General features: G+C 61.7%; 1 protein-coding gene across 3 annotated transcripts in view; it reads left to right on the top strand.

Moving 5' to 3' along the window:
• CBFA2T3 (CBFA2/RUNX1 partner transcriptional co-repressor 3) overlaps positions 1–20,700 on the top strand; it is a 94,276-nt gene extending 73,576 nt beyond the window's left edge. For all 3 annotated transcript variants that reach the window (XM_017513922.2, XM_017513921.2, XM_037733246.1), the window contains 9 exons: positions 2,413–2,654; positions 2,917–3,006; positions 9,107–9,288; positions 9,927–10,150; positions 12,117–12,202; positions 13,867–14,065; positions 14,507–14,575; positions 16,316–16,506; positions 18,546–20,700. In XM_017513922.2, the coding sequence (XP_017369411.1) occupies positions 2,413–2,654; positions 2,917–3,006; positions 9,107–9,288; positions 9,927–10,150; positions 12,117–12,202; positions 13,867–14,065; positions 14,507–14,575; positions 16,316–16,506; positions 18,546–18,845 (1,583 nt within the window). In that variant the 3' untranslated portion in view covers positions 18,846–20,700. The remainder of the gene's footprint in view (positions 1–2,412; positions 2,655–2,916; positions 3,007–9,106; positions 9,289–9,926; positions 10,151–12,116; positions 12,203–13,866; positions 14,066–14,506; positions 14,576–16,315; positions 16,507–18,545) is intronic.
• The last annotated feature ends 788 nt before the right edge of the window (positions 20,701–21,488 follow it).

Below are 21,488 nucleotides of genomic sequence, written 5' to 3'. Positions count from 1 at the left end.
CCTGTGGGGGAAGCATTGCTGGGGCTGGGAGGCACCTGTGGGGGAAGCATTGCTGGGGCTGGGAGAGGCCTGTGGGGGAAGCATTGCTGGGGTTGGGAGATGCCTGTGGGGGAAGCATTGCTGGGGCTGGGAGATACCTGTGGGGGAAGCATTGCTGGGGCTGGGAGATGCCTGTGGGGGAAGCATTGCTGGGGCTGGGAGATGCCTGTGGGCAGAGTTGCTCAGGGTCAGGAGATGCCTGATCGGAGGTAGGAGCTATTGCTTCTGAACATCATGTCAGAGGTGTAAGGGCAGCTGGCCTTTCAGGGGTATGAGCAGCTTCTCAAATCCCAAGTCTTCTTTGCCTCCAGCACATGGGAACTGGACTATCAAGCCCCTAGTGTGTGGAAAAGCCCTGTCTGCCTGTTCACAGGGAAAACCTGAGCCAGCCTGGGGGGGTCGGTGTCTCCCAGGCCTGGCATAGGGGCCACACGCCTGCTGGCTGTGAAGGGCCTCACATCAGCCCCAGAGCAAGTCCCAAGGGTCATGCTGGGTGGGAAGCCACACTCAGAACACAGTTAACTCCGTAGCCACCACCACTGTGGGTGCCCTTGCCTGGTACCCAGGCCTTCACCTCCCAGGGTATTCATTTCCACATCTGTAAGGGGGTGTGTGTGCAGGGCTAAGTGGACAGATGGTCAGCACACGGAGGTCTGGCAGAGCTGCCCTGGGTGGGCTCGGGAATCCTGCTGTCCTCCTCCGTCACTGCTGTCCTCATTGCTGCAGGGCACGTTGGGAGCCAGATGTAAGGCTGAGTGCCCCACAGGGTCGTGAGGTGTCCCTTATGCTGTGCTGAGGCGCAGGATCCGAGAAATAGAGACAGGACACAGAAGTACAAGGAAAACGCAGCTGGGCTCAGGGGGCCATGCTACCTATAAGCAGAGTTAGGCGAGGCCCCGAATGTCCAGAAGAGTATTTATTGTGTATAGGTTAGGGGGCAGGGCAGTGAGTGAAATCATCTTTTTTTTTTTTTTTTTTTTTTTTGAGACGGAGTTTCACTCTTGTTACCCAGGCTGGAGTGCAATGGCGCAATCTCGGCTCACCGCAACCTCCGCCTCCTGGGTTCAGGCAATTCTCCTGCCTCAGCCTCCTGAGTAGCTGGGATTACAGGCACGCGCCACCATGCCCAGCTAATTTTTTGTAGTTTTAGTGGAGACGGGGTTTCACCACGTTGACCAGGATGGTCTCGATCTCTTGACCTCGTGATCCACCCGCCTCGGCCTCCCAAAGTGCTGGGATTACAGGCGTGAGCCACCACGCCCGGCCGAGTGAAATCATCTTTAAGGATAGTGATAGGGTCGTGAGCAATAAAACATGGGGTCCACCCCCTTTAGGTCACCTAGGCCAGGAGGTGGACAGTGTGCAGCAAGGGGCCCATTCCCATGAAGGCAAGGGCCGTGTGCAGTAAGGGGTCCACCCCCATTAGGTCACCTAGGCCAGGAGGTGGACAGTGCGCAGCAAGGGGCCCGTTCCCACGAAGGCAAGGGCTGTGTGCAGTGAGGGGTCCACCCCCATTAGGTCACCGAGGCTTGAAGGTGGGCCGTGCGCAGTGAAGAGGGTGCAGTGTGCAATACTTGTATCTATGGGAAACTACTTCTAAGAAGATTTATAGGAGGATGCTTTAAGTCACACAGCAGTGACACAGCTGTCAAGGTTACCGCCACCTTCTGGCAGCTTCCAATGGGTTCTATGGGAGAATGCTTTTCGAGCAGCACAGTAGCAAGAGCTGATAAAGTTCACAGTCACCAAGGTGGATTGCCGGTCTGAGGGCAGCCTTCCACAAGAACTGGAGCAAGGTCCTACAACTCCTTTATCAGGAGGGGTGGCTCTCGCCCCAAGCCTGCCATCCAGCGGGTATCTTTGTGTTACTGAACGCTGCCGCCTGGGCCGTGGGTTCTTGTCCTGGTGTAACTGTTTTCCCTTAAATCATGCTCTGCACTGTGTCTGCTCCAGGCATTCCTCCGATTATAAGCTGCTTATTCCTTAATTCACGCTCTGTACTGTGTCCACTCTAGGCATTTCTCCGACTATGAACTAAGATATGATTATAGGTATATATGTAGGGAAATATTCTTTAGGCATTCATACTATCAACTATTAATGATTATATAGAGAGGATTATATAAAGGGATTCTTCAAGCCCTAATTCTATAAACGAATATATGATTATGTAAAGGATTATGTAAAAGGAATAGCTGAGTAGTAACACTATGAAGTGAGATATTCCTCAGGCCCTAACTGTGCCAGGGCTCTGCTCAGCTCGCATTCCTCGGTGCCTATATGGGGGTCACCCACAGACTGCCGCGTCTGGGTCATGTCGTCAGCGTCACTGTCACGTCCTCACATGCCCCCTCGCTCCCTTCCTTCCCGCAGTGATGAACGGCAGCAACCCCTCGCCGACAGCCATCAACGGCGCACCGTCCACACCCAACGGCTTCAGCGATGGCCCGGCCACCTCGTCCACGGCCTCCCTGTCCACACAGCACCTGCCCCCGGCCTGCGGGGCCCGGCAGCTCAGCAAGCTCAAGCGCTTCCTCACCACCCTGCAGCAGTTTGGCAGCGACATCTCCCCAGAGATCGGGGAGCGCGTGCGCGCGCTGGTGCTGGGCCTGGTGGTGAGTCGGGCGGGGTGGCCGGGGCCTTGGCACCTGAACATTCCCTCCGTTTCATGAACGTGCAGCACAGCCACCCTTCACGTGGGCTCTGTCCTGCCAACCGGCCGTGGGCACTCCCGCAATGCCCCCTGCACCCTCCCAGGCTTGCCCGGCTCCTGGGCTGCCTCCCCAGCCTCCTCAGGCTGCCTCCTCAGGCATGGGCAGGACAGTGCTGGCTCTTGTGCTGAGTGGTGCCGACAAGAGGCGGTTTTCTCCCCCGTAGAACTCGACGCTGACGATCGAGGAGTTTCATTGCAAGCTTCAGGAGGCCACCAACTTCCCTCTGCGGCCGTTTGTCATTCCTTTCCTGAAGGTAACGGCAGCCCCAGTCCCTCCCTGCGAGGCCCCGAATCCGTTCCTTGCTAGTGTGTGATCAGGCATCAATCTTGGCCAACCTGGGACCGTTTAGTAACCTAGGGGAGCACTACTGACTAATCTGGGCCGATTCCTACTAGTTAAGGCCTGAAAATTAGTTAGCAGACCTGATGATTACTCAGCCACTAAATCCAGTGCAGGAGGCTGGGCACCATGGCTCACGCCTGTAATCCCAGCACTTTGGGAGGCTGAGGCGGGCGGATCACGAGGTCAAGAGATCGAGACCATCCTGACCAACACGGTGAAACCCTGTCTCTACTAAAACTACAAAAATTAGCTGGGCGTGGTGGCGCGTGCCTGTAGTCCCAGCTACTCAGGAGGCTGAGCAGGAGAATCACTTGAAACCAGGAAGCAGAGGCTGCGGTGAGCTGAGATCATGCCACTGTACTCCAGCCTGAGTGACAGAGCAAGACTCTGTCTCAAAAAAAAAAAAAATCCAGTGCTGGGCAGAGCTGTCCGCGTCAGCCACAGATGATGTTTGAGCACTAACGACACACCAGCATTAGGCGAGGCTTGGGGACAAGGCCCAGGACGTGCGGCAGGTCCCTCCTGGAGCCAGCATCCCGGGGCCAGGAAGGCGCTCAGCCCACAACCACTGTCAAATCTGCGTGTGTGTGGTGGAGAAGTATTCCAAGAGCCCCTTGAGCAGGGCACGCTGGCAAGGGCCAAGGATGAGGGCGGAGCTGCTGCAGAGCCAGGCCCCGGCTGTCCAGGCAGCAGGAACTGCACGTGCAGAGGCCCTGAGGTATGGGGTGCCCTCTGAGCTTGAGGAACAGCAGAGGCGTCCGTGTGACCGGAACAGAACGCGTGGCGCAGAGAGCGGAGGCGAAGGTGGGATGCCGCGGACGGCGGCGGACAGGCGGGGAGGGGCCTGTGTGACGGGTAGACGGGTGGATGAAGCGCTGTCAGTCAGGTAGAAGCAGGTCAGAGGTCACACCCGGATCAACTGTGGACTAGGGTGGCAGCACCAGGAGCTTGCCAGCCACACGGGCTCTCGGCCTGGCCCAAACCTACTCAGTCGGAACCTGCATTTTCAAAGATGCCAGTCTGAGGAGCAGGGATTGTTTGGGGCCAGGAGTTCAAGACCAGTCTGAGTCACATAGCTAGACCCCATCTTTTATTTTTTTCTGGGACAGAGTCTCGCTCTGTCGCTCAGGCTGGAGTGCAGTGGTGCGATCTCGGCTCACTGCAGCCTCCACTTCCCGCTTTCAAGGGATTCTCCTGCCTCAGCCTCCCAAGTAGCTAGGACTACAGGTGCCTGCCACCACACCCTGCTAATTTTTGTATTTTTCATAGAGATGGGATTTCACCATACTGACCAGGCTGGTCTCGAACTCCTGACCTTGTGATCCGCCCACTTCGGCCACCCAAAGTGCTGGGGTTACAGGCGTCAGCCACCGTGCCCGGCCACTAGACCCCATCTTCACAAAAACAATTAAAAATTAGCTGGGCATGGTATGCACCTGTGGTCCCAGCTACCTGGGATACTGAGGTGGGAGGGTCGCCTGAACCCAGGAGGTCAAGACTGCAGTGAGCTATGATGGTGCCACTGCACTGCACCTGCGTGACAGAGGGAGACCCTGTCTCTGAATGAATGGATGAATGGATCAAGCAATGATTCCCACACACCTGCAAACGGGACGGGCCCAGGTCTGCTGCAGAGTCAGACGATCCTCGCTGCAGGCCTCCGCTTCCCCGAGACAGCTGCACATCTGTGAGCAGGAGTGGAGGAAAAGTTCCCCAAACCTGACTGACCATGTGGCCCTCTCTGCCCAGCACATGTTGGGGTCAGGAACCTGCCAGCCTGGCCACACCTGCAGGCCCACCCTGAGCACTGCCTGCCCCGACGCGTGCTCCGTCTCTGCAGGGCCAGGCTTCCCCTCAGGGGTCTAGAGGGCAGACCAGACCAGACCAGACGCCCCGGCTTGAGCCGGACCCTGCCACTTAGCAGCTACCGGCATCTGGGCCAGGCCAGTTCCTCTGTGCCTCGGTTTCTGCACCTGCAAAATGGAATCATTCATAGGCTATTGGGAAGACAGCATGGAGGGACGCATGGAAAGAATGGGGCCTCCGTTCCTGGCCTCAGGGGAATCTCACCCCTCAGCCTCCCGGGTAGCGGGCACTGCAGGGAGGCATGGCACGTTCTAGATTCACGTGGGACGTCATCACCGTCCTGGGGTCTGAAGGGCCCCACAGAGGAGGAGTGCTTTATAAGGATCTCTCACAGCTCTGTTGACCTGTCAAGGTGTATCATAGCACAGACATGTTCCCGATTAGCAGGTGGGGAAACTGAGGCCCTTGGTTCCCTCCCACCCCGGGTGGTGGAGAGATGGAACCAGGGCTGAAACCTAGATGTCAAACTGCAAACGCCGTGGCTGTCACAGGGCACGCCCAGGGCCAGGCCCTCATTTCCTTCAGTCCCTCCCCAAGTGGACCCCACATCACACCCACCACCACCCCCACCTACCTTCCCTCCCTCTGTGGCTTCCACACCCCCTCCCTTCCTCCTTCCCTCCCTCTTCCACCCCTCCCATCCCCCTGCTGCCCTCCCTCCTCCCCCTCCCTCCTCTGCCCCCTCCCTCCTGCCTGCCCTCCGTTCTCCGCCCCCTCCCACGCCCGCTGTGCTCCTGTTCACAGCTGGCGAGGAAGGAGAAGCCGCTGGTGTGGCGGGAACCTGGGCCCATCTGGCGCTGTTTGCGGTTCCTTAGCGGCTCTCCCTTCCCTTCTTTAACGCTTCAGGCTCCACCCCTCCCGACCTCTGGGGCCGCTGTGCAGCTGCTTCTTAGCAGCAGATGCTCCACAGCCTCAGCCACCCCTTTTACCCCAGGAGCAGGGTCAGGCAGAGAGACCCCACGGTGTCCCCACGCCTGCCCTGCCAGGCCTCCGGCCCCTGTCCGTGACGTCTGGTCAGGCCCTGGTGCCCATGGCCATGCCCCAGCATGGCGCCGCCCACGGCACTGTTCTTGAGAGGGTCCTGCCTCAGTCTCCCCTCGGCACTGGCCTGTGCAGGGTGGCTGGAGTGCAGGGCGCCCATCTCACGCCCCCACCCAGGCCAAGGCCAGCAGGACTGTGCAGGACGTGAAGTCCATTCACCTCTCCGACATGGAGCTTGAGGTGGGGAGGCCAGAAAGATTCAAAAATAAAAAGTAAAAATCAAGATCCTTCAGCCAGTTCTGCTTCTGGGACCTGTTAGTTACCCAGATACTGTCCAGAACCCTGGCCCTGCCGCCTCACCCCGGGAGAAGCTGCCACCCACCCACCCCCCTGCCAGACCCTGGCCCCGCTGCCCCACCCAGAGAGGATCCCCAACCCCACCCACACTCCCTGCCAGACCCTGGCCCTGCCGTCCCACCCCGGAGGGAGCCCCANGAGAGGATCCCCAACCCCACCCACACCCCCTGCCAGACCCTGGCCCTGCCGTCCCACCCCGGAGGGAGCCCCGACCCCACCCACACCCCCTGCCAGACCCTGGCCCTGCCGTCCCACCCCGGAGGGAGCCCCAGCCTCACCCACACCCCCTGCCAGACCCTGGCCCTGCCGTCCCACCCCGGAGGGAGCCCCAGCCTCACCCACACCCCCTGCCAGACCCTGGCTCTGCCGTCCCACCCCAGAGGGAGCCCCAGCCTCACCCACACCCACCGCAGGGCCACAGCTGCGTCCACAGACGCAGGAGGCAGTAGGGGAGTCCGACCCCCAGCCAGCCCCCTCGGGCCTCAGCGTTCCCGACTGTGGCATGGGCTGGGAGTGGGGTAGCTCCTTCCCGAGACACCCACAGCCCCTAGGCCCAGCGTGGGGCATCCTCATGCAGCCTTGCAGACATCGTCCTAGAAACAGCAGGTGTGAGACGTGGCAAAAACGAAGTAGCCGCAGAGTGAGGAAAGACGGAGAGGTGGTGGGAAGGTGCAGCGCAGGCTCGGGGCCGAGGCGCTGAGGGGGGCCTCTCTGGTGGGAACTCCCGCCATGGCTTGGGTCCTCTCCTCTGCAGCTGGGGCGGTGAGTCTGGTGAACCCCAGAAAGGACCAGGCTAATTCGCCCGGAGCTCGCCACGGCCAGTCTCAGCCAGAGCCTCCACGGCTCTAGTTTGCAGATGCAGCCAGGGTCAGAGAGGTTAAGTGAGCTGTGGGAGACCACAGCCCCTGGGCGCCAGAGCCCACCGTCAGGGAGGCTGTAGCCGGGCGCTTGGCAGAGCAGCGGAGTCCCCAAAAGCCCTCTGGCTGAGCTGGCACCTTGGCCGCTGCTGCCACCATGGCAGACGCCAGTTCCCCGTTCTGATGTCCCATCTGTGCAGAGGGCAGCTTCAGGCACGCTCAGTCACAACCTCCGTTAGGCGGTGGAGTTGGGGCATTTTGTGACCCGCTCGGTTTATGTAGCATTTAGTGGTGACACCCTCCCCAGGCAGCTGAGGCTCCTGGGGACACAGTGGGGACACTGCCTCGAAGGAGGCTTTGCAGGAGGCTCCCACAGTCCCCACCCCATTCTGCAGGCCTGGGGGTGTCATTCCCTGCTGGCCCAGGGCTGCTGTGCCTCTGGCCCACACACTGCTGCTGCCCAGTCCCGGGTCCCCTGCACCCTTTCCTGAGCCCCCAACACGTGGCCAAAGGGTCAGGCTCTCCAGAAGCTGGGGGCCATGGCTCCACCCACCGCCTGGCTCCCAGCTGGCCCCAGCTGGCCATGGACCCAGATGTTCTCCCTGCCCAACAGCGCCCAGCAGGTTCCCGAACTGGCCCAGGGGAGGCCCCTGGGGAGAGGCTGACGAGGGAAGGGAGGATGTTGGGCTCTGCAGCCCTCCCGGGACCTCCTTTCCCAGCTCATGCTCCTAATGTGCTCAGCAGATGGCTGATTGGCCCCAGTTCAGCTATCCAAAGAGAAAAACAGGCCAGCAGCCGGCACTGCCAGAGGGCCTGGTGGATGCGCTCCTGGGAAGGGGAGGCGCTGGCGGGAGAAGGCGGCGTGGCAGCTTTGAAATGCATGAGAAAGTTGGGGAATTGTATTTATTTACAAATACTTGGAACTGCTGGCTCTCCCAAGTGGTCTGCTGCTGGGCCCTGGTCCAGCGCGCTCAGCGTCCAGCCTGTCTGCCCTCCTGCGGCAGCTCTGGGAAGACTGTGGGAAGTCACACGAGGGGCCCGGCTTGCTGCCCAGCAGTGCCAGCCTGGAGCCAGGGAGGGGGCAGCGGGCACCTCGGGTCCACACAGGTGTCAAAGGCGGGGTCCACATAGGAAGCCTGTGTGCTGGGCGCCTCATACTGCAGAGTCCTTACCCACAGATGTGGAGCCGGGTCTCAGCCCTGTCCTCGTCCAGGTTGGGGGGGTCACTGGAGGAAGTACCACGTGCTCAGAGCAGTGTGGCCACAGAACACTAGAGTTCAGTCCCCACTCCATGCTCCGTCCAGGCCGAGGCTGGAAACCAGTGGGGAGGGGAGGCCGACTCCATGGCGTTTGCTATCAGAGCTGGAGCGGACAGACTGCAGGCAGACCAGCCTGGCTCCGCTCCCAGCTCCCTCGTGTGACCGGCTGCAGGCCCAGGGCCGCCTCCCTGCTCTGAGCCTGTACCTCCCCAGCTGTGCCCGGTCCTGTGGTGCCTGCCGGGCGGGCGCGAGGGTGCAGGCGGGAAGAGCAGCCACTGTCTGCCACACCATCCTCCTCAGCTTCTCCCAACCGCCATAGGAGGGAGCTCCGTGCAGGGGAAAAGCCCCAGCCTGGGAGCCCAGGATCTGGCTCAAGTCCCACACGCGCTACGTGGCTGTGTGGCCCTGGTGAGGCGCTCCCACAGGTGGGGTGAGCCTCCGTGGATCTGGCTCAAGTTCCACACGCACTACATGGCTGTGTGGCCCAGGTGAGGTGCTCCCACGAGCCTCCGTGCCCGCCCTCTCACAGCACTGTGAGGAAGGAGCTTGTCCAGAGAGCAGGCGCACCGTGCCCAAGGTCACGTTGAGCCGTCAGCCACCCAGCCCAGGCGCCCTCTGCTCGGACCTGAGTGGAGCTGGGCACCCCTGCACGCCACCCATGCCCTGCACGCCCTCCTTCCCCACCCCACAGGCAAACCTGCCTTTGCTGCAGCGGGAGCTCCTGCACTGTGCCCGGCTGGCCAAGCAGACGCCGGCCCAGTACCTGGCCCAGCACGAGCAGCTCCTGCTGGACGCCAGCGCCTCCTCCCCCATCGACTCCTCAGAGCTGCTGCTGGAAGTCAACGAGAACGGCAAGAGAAGGACGCCAGACAGGTACCTGTGGGCTCCGGGCATCTGGACCGAGGGTGCGGGGGACACGCAGCTCATGCTGCTCCCCTCTTGGTAAGAGAGGGCACCTCCTCTAGGGCCGCAGCCAGCCCAGCCAGCCTCTATGCGGTGGACACCCCAGTGGGCTGCAGGCCCAGATGCTCCAGAGAGCTGAGGAGGACAGAGAGGAGGCGGCGGGGGTCACTGCCTGGGTCTTCCCTCTGTGCTGGGCATGGACTCCAAACATCCAGGGGTTCGGGGTCCCCAGGTGCCTGGGCTAGGCCCACTCTGCTGCCACAGATGAGCTTGTGCTACTGCTGCCCAAGGGGCAGGTGGTCTCCAGTCCCAGGAGGCCAGTGTATCCCTTTCCTCATTCCCAGAGCACAGGGTCCTGCTCCTGGACCACCAAGCCCCAGGATCCATGCAGCTGCAGCAGGGTTTGAGGCTGGCTCAGGCCCTGGCAGAGGGGTGGAGAGTGCGGGCCCCGGGCTGGGCCCCCCGGGGCTGGTGTCGTGCTCCGTGTCTCTGTCTTAGCCTCATGTGTCCTCTTTCTCTCTGCCCACACCTGTCTGCCTCACGCCCCGCATGCCCGTCCCGGCTCATCCCATATCTGCTGACCCCACCCCGCCTGCTCTTTGGGCTAGGGCCAAAGAGAATGGATCAGACCGTGACCCGCTGCACCCCGAGCACCTCAGCAAACGGCCATGCACCCTGAACCCTGCCCAGCGCTACAGCCCCAGCAACGGGCCGGCACAGCCCACGCCACCGCCACACTACCGCCTGGAGGACATGGCCGTGGCCCACCACTTCCGAGACCCCTACCGCCACCCGGACCCCCAGGAGCTGCGGGAGCGCCAGCGGCCACTCGGTGAGCAGTGCAGGGGGCAGGAGCGTGGACGCGTGCTCCAGGAGCACACATGCGCCCACCTGTGTACACCTGAGCATGTGGGCACAAGGCGTCACCGGCAGCTGTGTGTACCTGAACTCAGGAGACCCCTGCCCCCACCTGGCACCACTCAGGGCCAGGAGGACCCCATTGCCTCGGGGCAGGGCGCTGGCTGCAGAGGCGCCTGTCCTGGGCCCTGAGCCCACGTCTCCCCCTGGGGTGGGTGGCCTGGGCCTGGAGTAGAGCTGCCACGTGGTTCTCATCCGAGCTTGGCGACGCCCATGGAGCACCTGCAGGCGGGTCACGTGGCTCTCTGCATTTAAGTTTTCTCCGCCATCACTTGGGTCAGACAAGAGTCCCACCTCACAGTCGGAGGCCCGGGACAGTTAATACAGGGACCAGCGAGGGCTGCCGTGAGGCCTGGCTGGTATTTACGACAGGGCGGTGAGAAAACATCTCCGTGCATTTTACCCTTCACCCATTCCCAAGCCTGTCCTCTGGGTGGCAGCAGCACCCCCATACCACAGATGAGGAGACTGAGGCCCCGAGAACACGTGGACTGCACCCACAGTCTCATAGCCCAGCCTGCCCGACCTTCTGGCATCCTCTATGCTGAGGACTGAGAGGTGGTTAAAGCCAGCCCCACCCCAGGACCCCAGAACTCCCCAGGACAGGCTGCGGGAAGGCCTCAGGCCTGCCATGCTAAGACAGAGGCCCAGGGCACAGTGGGGGCCCGGCGGCAGGGTCAGCAGAGGCCTTGCCCTGCCCAAGGCCGTCTCCCCACCCCCAGCTTGCGGAAGGTTCCAGGGCCCAGGCCCAGGCAGCAGGTGACGGCGTCTGGCGCACTGCAGCCGGTCGGGCAGGTGCCGACTCCCACCCGCTTCTGCTGATGCAAAAATAAACGCCAGCTGTCAGCTCATCTCAGCCACTATTTTGGTTGGGGTGTTGGTGCCGGCTGCGGCTTCACAGGCGGCGGGGCAGGGTGGTGACTTGGAGCTGTGGCTGCCACCTCCCCACCTCTTCTGCAATTCCAGGGAGCCATTCCAGGTTCGGGGGCTAGGAGATTGTTAGGGGCTGAGAAGGGCCCAAAGAGGAAGGCCTCTGCCCCGAGAAGTATGGCCTACAGCCAGATACCAAAGACAGTGGGGGCAGGAAGCCACGGGCGCAGCCACCGCAAAAGAGTCAGACGCTGCTGGGCGTCACTCACATGTCAGTTTCTGGTGACCTGTGGGAGTGGCCCCTGGAGCTTCAGTCCTGGAGCCTGACAGAAGGGAAGACCTGAGACAGGCTGCGCTGAGCAGAGTTGAGTTGAGCAAAGAACGTCTCCCAGCTGAGGCAGTCCTCAGAGCCAGGTCTGAGAGCCTGGCCTCGGCATGCCTAGCGGTGTTCACAGGACAGGCAGGAGGTGGTGCTGAGGCCACGTGGTTGGCTGCCGCTCGGCGTGGCCTTGTCTGAGTCGCAGGCACCTGCAGGTGACCTCAGAGGGCTGCTGTGAATGACAGACCCGCTCCTCCCAGCAAGGTTTCCTGTTAGGTGACGGACCGAGGCAGGTGCAGGTCGTGTGTGACTTGGCACCCAGGCATCCTCAGGCCACGCTTGGTCTAGCAAGGCTTTCGTGGGCAGTAGCTGAGGACAGTGCTCCAGTCCAGCCAGGCTTGATCTGCACCAACGCTCCCTGCCTGGTGGCTCTGGGCAAACACATCCCATAAACAGCCGCGGTTGGCCCGGCTGCAGAACAGGACTGAGACCGGACCCTCCCTCGGAGGCGAGTGCACAGAGCCTGGGGCAGCTGCGTAACTCAGGCATCCTCCACGCTCATTGAGTCAACCAGCCCTTTGGTCACCCTGTCCGTCATCCCCAGTGGGCACAGCCCATGGGTGGGGTCTGGGAGAATAGGGCAGAGCCTGGCTGTGGGCGGGACCTAAGTGTGCACCTCCTCCATCTGCAGTGGTGCCTGGGTCCCGGCAGGAAGAAGTGATCGACCACAAGCTCACAGAGCGTGAGTGGGCAGAAGAGTGGAAGCACCTCAACAACGTGAGTGTCCACGCACAGCCATGCCCATGCACACAGCCGCACTCACACACACAGCCACACTCATGCACACAGCCACATTCACACACACAGCCACACTCACCCACACAGCCACACCCACCCACACAGCCCCACTCACACAGCCACACTCACCCACACAGCCACACTCACACAGCCACACGCACACAGCCACACCACACGACTCACGCACACGGCCACACCCACCCACACAGCCACACTCACGCACACAGCCACACTCACGCACACAGCCACACCCACGCACACAGCCACACTCACGCACACAGCCGCACTCACGCACACAGCCACACTCACGCACAGCCACACTCACGCACACAGCCGCACCCACGCACACAGCCACACCCACGTGCACAGCCACACCCACGCACACAGCCACACTCATGCACACAGCCGCACCCATGCACACAGCCACACTCACGCACACAGCCGCACTCACGCACACAGCCACACTCACGCACAGCCACACTCAGGTGCACAGCCACACTCACGCGCACAGCCACACTCACGCACACAGCCGCACCCATGCACACAGCCACACCCATGCGCACAGCCATACCCACGCGCACAGCCACACCCACGCACACAGCCACACTCACGCACAGTCACATGCAGTCACACTAATGCACGCAGTCACACTCATGCACGCAGCCACACCCACACACACAGCCACACTCACGCACACAGCCACACTCACGCACACAGCCACACTCATGCACAGCCACACTCACGCACACAGCCATACCCACGCACACAGCTGCACCCACACACACAACCACACTCATGTACACAGTGACACTCAGGCACACAACCACACTCAGGCACACAGCCACACCCATGCACAGCCACACCCAGGAACACAGCCACATTCATGCACACACAGACACACGCACAGAGCCATACTCCTGCACACAGCCACACGCACACAAAGGCACACCCACACACAGCCATGCCTGCACAGCTACACCAGTGGGTGCCCCTGGGCTCAGTGCCTGCCTGTGTGGCCTGCACATCGTTACCTGAGCTCCCCCACCATGGCTGCCCCACTGTTGGCCCAGGCCAGTGCAGGGCATCATGAGAAATGGAGAAAGATTCATGAAACTGCATGACCAAAATGGCAGGCCTCGCCTTCTGTCTACCTGCTGTCTGCTCACTGGCTTTTCCCAGAGTGTATCCTGAATCTCGAAAGAAGTTTGGGGAAAAGCAGTTCTGGGGCCTCCTTGAGGCAGGACACGTGCAGGGATGGCCCTCTAACTGGTTCCTCAGAACCCACCCACCCCATCCTGCAGCCTGTCCCTGGAGGGGTCGCCGGAACAGAAGGGGGGCCCAAACAGAAAGCCAGGTCTCTGAGGCAGAGCCCACCTCAGGGGGTTAAAAAGGAGAATCCCAAACTCCTGCATGCATCTGAGCACGTGTCCCGTGTGAGTGTGGTACGCACAGGCGCTGGGCAGTCCCAGGCCAGGGACCGTCTTCCCAAGCAGCAGAGGCGAGATTCACCCCCTCGCCCTCATGGATAGTGGGCTGGCTGGGCACCCCTCCTGTCTGTGGCCTAGCCCAGTGGGCAGCACAGGGAGTGTCTGGTGCACCCTGGCTCCCCGAGGTGCTGAAGGCCGCCCGCTCGCTCGCCCCAGCTCCTGAACTGCATCATGGACATGGTGGAGAAGACGCGGCGCTCGCTCACGGTGCTACGCCGGTGTCAGGAGGCGGACCGAGAGGAGCTCAACCACTGGGCGCGGCGCTACAGCGATGCAGAGGGCGTGAAGAAGGGCCCCACTCCCGCCAGCGCCCGGCCCCGCAGCAGCTCTGCCGGCCCCGAAGGGGCTCAGCCAGGTGTGTGGGGGGCGCCTCTGGCGGGGCTGACACCTGGAAGAGCTGTGCCAGGCAGGCAGTGCAGTCAGACCGCAGGCAACAAAACAGGTTCACGTGAGAAAGAGGCACCTTTTTCACTTCGTACAAACACACCGCTCGGTCTCCTGGGAGGCCTGGAGCTCAGGGCATCCAGTGGGCCAGAGGATCAGAGTGGGGAGGCCCTGAGGGTCTTTGCTCCTCCGATTTGATGATACAGAAACCAGGAGAGGCCTAGAACGCACGCGGCTCCCAGCCGAGTCCAGCGGCCACAGTTCTCACGCCCCCACGCCCGAGCACTGCCCTGGGCCCTCCCCCAGGGAGGCACACACACTCACCCTGCACTCAGGCCCAGCTGGGGTGGGCAGGGCCCCATCGTGGAGGGCAGCTACGTGGCCCATCCTGTGTGACGCTGGCCCGTTTCAGACATTCCCCGGGAGTTCCTGCCGAGGACCCTCACCGGTTACATGCCTGAGGACATCTGGAGGAAGGCGGGTGAGTAGGAATGGCCCGGGGAAGCAGCGTTGGGGGAGGCCAGGGCCCCAGACACCCCCAGCACGGCTGTGAGGCGCTCCTGTCTCCATCTGGGGGCTTGGGCTAACAGGGTTTTATGCCTTCCGCCCTGTGGCTCGCCTAGGGGTCAGAGTAGATTCACAGTCAGAGCAGGACGGCTGCTACCTGCAGCTACCAGGAAACGGACGGGCAGCCACCCAGCAGAATACAGTGGGGGGCATGCAGAAGCAGACACACCCGGAGCCTGGGGCCCGAGTCCACGCAGAAGGGGGGCAGGGCACAGGCAGACGTGGAGCTGAGCGCTGGGCAGGGCTGTGGGGGGAGGGGCTGGGGCAGAGCCAGACCTGTGGACAGCCAGAGGAGGCCAGTAGTGGAGACAGGAGGTGGGGCACAAGTGGGTTTCAGCCTTCAGCTGGGCTCATTGTGTGGGTTGAGGATGGGGGAGGAGAATCTTGGCATGGAGGGAGTGGAGGGTCCCAGCCTGGAGTTGGGGGTAAGGTTGCAGACTCCAGGGCTGCCAGGAGCAAGGCTGGTGGGTGAGGACAGGTCTGGAACCCCAGCCTGTATGGCAGGAAGGGGTCCTCACTTGCCCGGCCTGCCCCAACTCCGTCCAGCCCCATGGCGGAGCCTTGTAGGGCATCTGCTGTCTTCTGGGCAGTGATCTCAGGCCAGGGTCTGTTGGCCACTGCCCAGTCAGGGGGCCCCAGCCGGCCCTGCCAGCAGCTCCACACAGTCCCGTGTCCAAACACCGGGACAGGGAGGCTCATGGAGCTGTCTTGACCCCTTCAGCGGGGTCCTGCTAGTCCCACCCCTGTCCGTCCCGCTCCTGCCCCTGTGGCCACTTCCCAGTCGAGTCCGTCACCCTGCTGTAGGAACAGCAACCTGGGTAAACTGAGGTAGGCCTGGGAGGCCTTGGGGGCCATTTAGCAAGATTCCTGGGAGAGGGAGGGGGTGTCATTCATGACATTGGAGGGCACAGTCCAGAGTGGACACTGGGCGTGGGCAGGGCTGGGCAGCGGTACCGGGGTCTCCAGCTGGCCCGAGGGTCTCTTTCAGTGGTGGAATTGAAACCCAGCCTCCCCAGCTGGGCGGCGGTGCTCCGTGGGGCTGCTCTGTGCGCCCCGCCTTAGATCAGGATCAAACAACGAGGTCAGGGAGTGTGGTCTTCTGAAGCCAGCCAGGGTAAAGGATGGCAGGTGTGGTGAGGAAAGCAGAGCAGGCTCTGGGGTGACGGTACAGAGCCCTGGACGCGGGGCCTCCTTGCTGCTGCTGGGTGGGGCCGGAGGTGAAGGCAGACTTGTCCATGTGTTTTGGGTGCGGCTCTTGGTGCAGCCGCAGCCGCCCACCCGGCTCTCGTGAGGAATACAGGTTCCAGGCACGCCCACAGCTACGCCAGATTCTGGGGTGGGCCTGGCCACGGCCCTGCAGGGGCTCAGCGCCTGGGGAGCCGCTGCAGTAGAGCATGAGCTTAGAAAAGCCTCCGTGTGCTGGCCAGGGGACCCAGCTTGCACAGGCGTGCCTGGGATGCCCACGTTCGTCTGCATGCACTTGTGTCTGTACAGACATAAAGCCATCAGCGTGTGCCTGTGTGCACCACATGCTCTGTGTGTCCAGCTGCACACGGTGATGTCAGGTCACGGCCCCCAGGTTGTGGGTGTAGGAAGCCCAGACACCCATCTGGGATGGCCTGTGTGACCGCCATCCCTGCCCGTGTCCTTGCAGAAGAGGCGGTGAATGAGGTGAAGCGCCAGGCGATGTCAGAGCTGCAGAAAGCCGTATCGGACGCGGAGCGCAAAGCGCACGAGCTCATCACCACGGAGCGCGCCAAGATGGAGCGGGCCCTGGCCGAGGCCAAGCGGCAGGCCTCCGAGGACGCGCTGACGGTGGTCAACCAGCAGGAGGACTCCAGCGAGGTAGGGCCATCCGGCCACGTTGGCACCCGCCCCTGCCTCGGCTCCCGTGCGCCCCGTGCCACCCCCATGCCACCCGCGTGAGCATTCTGAGCCTCTGTGTCATCGTCACGCCCACCATCCCTTCCCCCGTGGTGTTCATCAGCACAGAGACCCCACATGGCCTGGTGAGGCATCCTGTGGGTGTCCCCCTGCTATAGATGCAGAAACTGAGGGCTCAGGAGGGTTCCGGTTTGTCCGAGGTCGCGACCTTTGGAAGGGGTGGGGCCAGGACGCAAGCCCAGGTTGACTGAAGCTGAGACGGAGCCCTGCTCTGTCGCCCAGGCTGGGGTGCAGTGGCGCGATCTCAGCTCACAACCTCCGCCTCCTGGGTTCAAGCGATTCTCCTGCCTCAGCCTCCCAAATAGCTGGAACTATAGGCGCCCACCCCCATGCCTGGCTAATTTTTGTATTTTTGGTAGAAATGAGATTTCGTCATGTTGGCCAGGCTGGTCTCAAACTCCTGACCTCAGGTGACCCGCCTGCCTCGGCCTCCCAAAGTGCTGGGATAACAAGTGAAGGCCACCGTGCCTGGCCTGAAACCCCTGTGAGAGCAGCAGGATCCGGGAGATCTGTGAGGGCCCACATGGCCTCCAAGGCACACAGCTTCCTCCCGGTGCCCAAGGCAGGCCTGAGAGTCACCCTGCTTGTGCCTGTGCGTCTGGGGGGGAGGCGGGAGCAGAGGACCCTCTGTGACTCTTCTCTGCCTAGTCCAGGAAGAAGGGAGAGCGAGGGACCCTTTCTAGGGGAGCCCCAGAGTATCCCTTGAGACAGCCGTTCTTTGTCCAAAGCCCCTGTGTGTGTCTGTGCCTGGGCCAGCCCTGCGGTGGCAGGAGATGGAGCACATCAATTCAGGCGTCTCTGCACCAGCCCTTTCCACACATGCTCTCAGCTGGGAAGAAGCTAGAACAGAACAGGCAAAACGCTCACAGAGCTGGCACTTGAGTGGGCACAGAGAGAAAGAAACAGCACATGCAGAAGTGAGGCGTGCAGTTTCAGGAGTGGGGGTGTGGGGAGCGGGACGTGGAGGCCTCATGGCCGGTGACCCCTGAGCAGAGGCTGTGAGGAATGAAGCTGGCGTCGCAGGCATCGGGGCAGAGGATGAAGCTGGCCGTGTGGGCATCAGGGCAGCAGGCCCAGCAGAGGGACCGGCAGGGACCGGGGCCAGGGGTGGGGACCGTGCCTGGAGGTGCGGGGTCTGCAGGGAGGCTGCTCGGCTGTGGCAGCGTGGGCGAGGTGGTGTGGGAGGTGGTAGCAGAGGCTTTGGAGGCCAAACAGGGACCTGGGCTTCTCCCCTGGGGCAGGCTTGGGCTTCCTGTCCTACAGCCCAACTGTCTGTGTGAGAGCTCCAGCTGGGCCCCGGGAAGAAACATGCTCAGGCCTCGCGTGGCATCCCTGACCCCTGTGCTCACAGCCATGCCCGGGGCGCAGCTCACCCTACAGGAAGGGAGCAGAGCCCACCACAGGGTGGGGGTGGAAGTGGTGGGGTACACCAGGGGTGGGGGTGTCAGAGGGGGGTGTGCAGCAGAGATGGTGGGTGGGGGCAGAGGCAGGAGTGCAGCAGAGGTGAGGAGGGAGACAGGCAGCGGTGGGGGCCGCAGTGGCGGAGAGGTCGGAGGGGGTCATGCAGCAGGGGTTGGGGCGCTGGCGGTGTGCAGCAGAGGTGGACGGTGAGGTCTCAGTAGCCTCAGTTCTGTGGGGCCAGGGCCGTGTCCTTCAGTTTCCTGGTGAGCTCAGGAGGGCTTCCTGGAGGTGAGGCAGGGGCCGTGGCCCAGTCAGCACAGCGCACACCTGTCTGGGTGGGCTGGAGCGTGAGTTGACACTGTCCCCCAGATGGCCTGGTGAGTGGCTGTGTCCGGGGAGCGGCCGAGGGCCGTGGGCTTCGGAGCTTCTCTCTTCTCACCTAGTGAGACACAGCTGGCTCTGAGTGGCTTGGTCGGGGCCTGTGCTGGGGATTCGTGTGACCTGACCCAGCCCTGACGGGCCCCTCTGCCCCCACGCAGAGCTGCTGGAACTGTGGGCGGAAGGCCAGCGAGACGTGCAGCGGCTGCAACGCGGCGCGCTACTGCGGGTCCTTCTGCCAGCACCGGGACTGGGAGAAGCACCACCATGTGTGCGGCCAGAGCCTGCAGGGCCCTGCGGCCGTGGTGGCCGACCCAGTGCCCAGACCTCCCGACACCACCAACGGCCTGGGCCCCTCCCTGCCCGTGGGTGCTGCCAGCCCCAGCGAAGCCGGCTCTGCGGGGCCTTCTCGCCCCGGCTCCCCCAGCCTGCCTGGCCCGCTGGACGCCGTGCCCCGCTGACCCGACTGGCCCCTGACCTACTGGACACAGTACCCTGCCGACCCCACCCAGCTCTGGGCCCTCCGGATGCCCGATGCCCGGCCCGCCAGACGCTGCGCCCTGCCCGGCCCCGGGGAGCCGACCAATTAGAGTCAGTGCTGCTACTGCCCCTCTCCAAAAGGAGACGCGGAACCAACAGAACCGCATCCAGTGCCCCTGCCTCAGCTGCCTGATGATTCCACGCACAGACCTCCTGGCGGCCTCTCTCCTCAAGCGTCCTCAGAAGCCTCGACTGAGCTTTAGATGGCAGAGCGATGCCACAGGGGCGTTGGCTCTGCCCGCTTGTCTCTTTCTCCGTCCCCCCCACCATCTCCTCTCTCCTCTCCCCTCTGTGACTATCACACACTTTCTCTTCAATGACAAATTCTAATTGGTGGCTTACATTTTCAGCAAAGAATTTTGGGGGGTTTTATTTGTTGGCAAAAGAGCTACTCAGAAATGGACAAAGCGAACTGTGGGGGTTCTCCCTGTCCTGATGGAAAAGGGAGAAAGAAAACTGTGATTTTACAGCCGGAGATCTGCGGCCAGCCGGTCCCCTCCCCCAGGGGCCTGAGGCAGACCCCGGAAGACGGAAGGAAGGATTTCAGTTTCTGACTCAAGAAGGATTATTGGTTTCAGATTTTTTTTCCTGTAATGTTAAACTCTTTGGCTTTAAGTAAAAATCCAAAAAGTTTTTTATAAAAGCAAAGGAAGCATACTTGTGAACTACCTTGCTAGCTAGCCAGCCAAGGATACCGGACACACCTCTGCTCCAAAGGAAATCCAAAAACGCAAACACGAGACATCAAAATCCAAAATCTGTTTGTCACTGCCAAAGTATTTCTCCCACAGTTTTCCTTGCTCTTGGGTTTGTTTGGATGTGGGTCTTTTCTCTGTTTTGGTTTTGTTTGTGGGGTGTTGGGGTATCGGGATGTGGAGGGTTTGCGCCCAGTGAGAAGTGACGTCTGTTTCCTTCCGCGTGGGCACTGGTGCGTCCGCCGCGGGTGCGATCCGTGTGTGGGCGCCGTGGCCTGTGTCTCGGGCGTGTTGGGAAGGACACGCCGTGTGTCCTCACGTCTCCTGTGGCTTTTCATATTTCTTTTCTCCACTTGTGAAAAAAAAGTGCTAACATTTTCTTCCCAGAGGGCATAATTCCGAAACAAAACTGAGACAGTCTTTGGGTTGTTGACTGCTCTTCCGGCGTGTGGAGACAGCAGGGCCCCCGGGGTCGCCTCTCCTCGGCCAGCCCTTCCTCCTCGGCCTCCGCCATCTCCCAGCCCCGTCGCCCAACCCATGTCTCTCTGCAGCTACTCCCCTTTCTTCCAAACTTTTGCAGAAAAACAACAAAAAAAACTACAAACAGAAGCAGCCCTCCGCCTCCTCCCAGGGAAGACCCTGACTGTGACACAGCCCTGGTGCCCCTGCCAGCCGCCCTCAGATGCGTTCGCCTCGGCCCTGGGGTGCGTCTCGGTGACGTTTCTGTCGGACTCTCTCCCTCCCACGCGCCAGCCCTGCCCACCCTCCTGCCCCTCCTCTCAACTCCCTCAGTGATTTCAAGGAGGAAATAAAGGGATGAGGAAATGCACACTTGTACCGAGTACAAGGACAGACAGCGGGCACGGCCCCGGCCTGGCTCTCTGCGCTCGGCTCTCAGAACTCAGTGCAATACGGGAGCGACCCAGCTACTGAACGGGCGCGAATGGCCCGAGAGAGGCCCGAAGCCCAGGGTGCACGTTAATGTGAATGTATATAGTCTTTGCAGAGGTCCAAATGATATTCATGATGATAATAAAGAAGAGATGTTTGCCAAATAAAGAGAAACTGTGGGAGTTTGCAAGGTGTAGCAAATAGATTTTCAAGGAAACCTGACCCGTGGCCCCGTGGGGAGGGGTGGCTTGTCTGCTGCTGGGTCTTGCAGGGTTGTAAAGATTCTTTCCTTGAGCATCGTAAGGAAGGAGCCTGTGGGGTCACCACCAGCCAGGTGACATCTGGAACCAAGCCTGACAACAGAAACCTCATTCTGAAAGTCAAGATAGGTGGATTCTGTCCTCCGGACAGTGCCCCAGCCCCGGCACCACCTCCAGACCACAGTGACAGTCCCATCAAGCTCCCAGAGGTCTGCTTTGCGGGGTGTCACAGAAGCAAGGGCTGGTCTGGGATTTGGGCTCTTGGTTAAGTGGCGGAAGAGCAGCAGCCTCTTCTCCCTCCCCGACTGCCATTGTCCAGCGCTGAACTCACTCAGCGGTGGCATCGGACGCGCCCAAGGCCACGAAGGGGACCTGCCTCCCTCAGAGGGGTGCGTCCTGGGACTCTCCTCATCCCTCCCCCGCACTGGTGGGCAGAGCAGTTGGTCGTGGTGATCAGAGGCTCCAGGAGACAGGAAATAGGCTCTGTGCTGGGAGTAAACTGAATCAGGCCCTCTAAGGTTGTGTGGTCTAAGTCTGTGTGGGTGAATGGGTGGTCTTTGTGGGGTGCCGAACCCCAGGCATCGGGACCCACGGGCAGCTTCCCTGATGACTCAGGTCCCTGGGGCAGGCTGTGGAGGAGACACAGCAGGTTGCCTTGTGGGTGAAAGCCTCCTCTGTTTCCCTCCCATCCCTGGGTCCTTCTTTGGGGACACACAGG

Source organism: Cebus imitator, unplaced genomic scaffold, assembly GCF_001604975.1.
Source record: "Cebus imitator isolate Cc_AM_T3 unplaced genomic scaffold, Cebus_imitator-1.0 Scaffold509, whole genome shotgun sequence".
Taxonomy (NCBI): Eukaryota; Metazoa; Chordata; class Mammalia; order Primates; family Cebidae; genus Cebus; species Cebus imitator.
The sequence above is the reverse complement of the archived record's forward strand: the minus strand, read 5'-3'. Positions and strand labels throughout refer to the sequence as shown.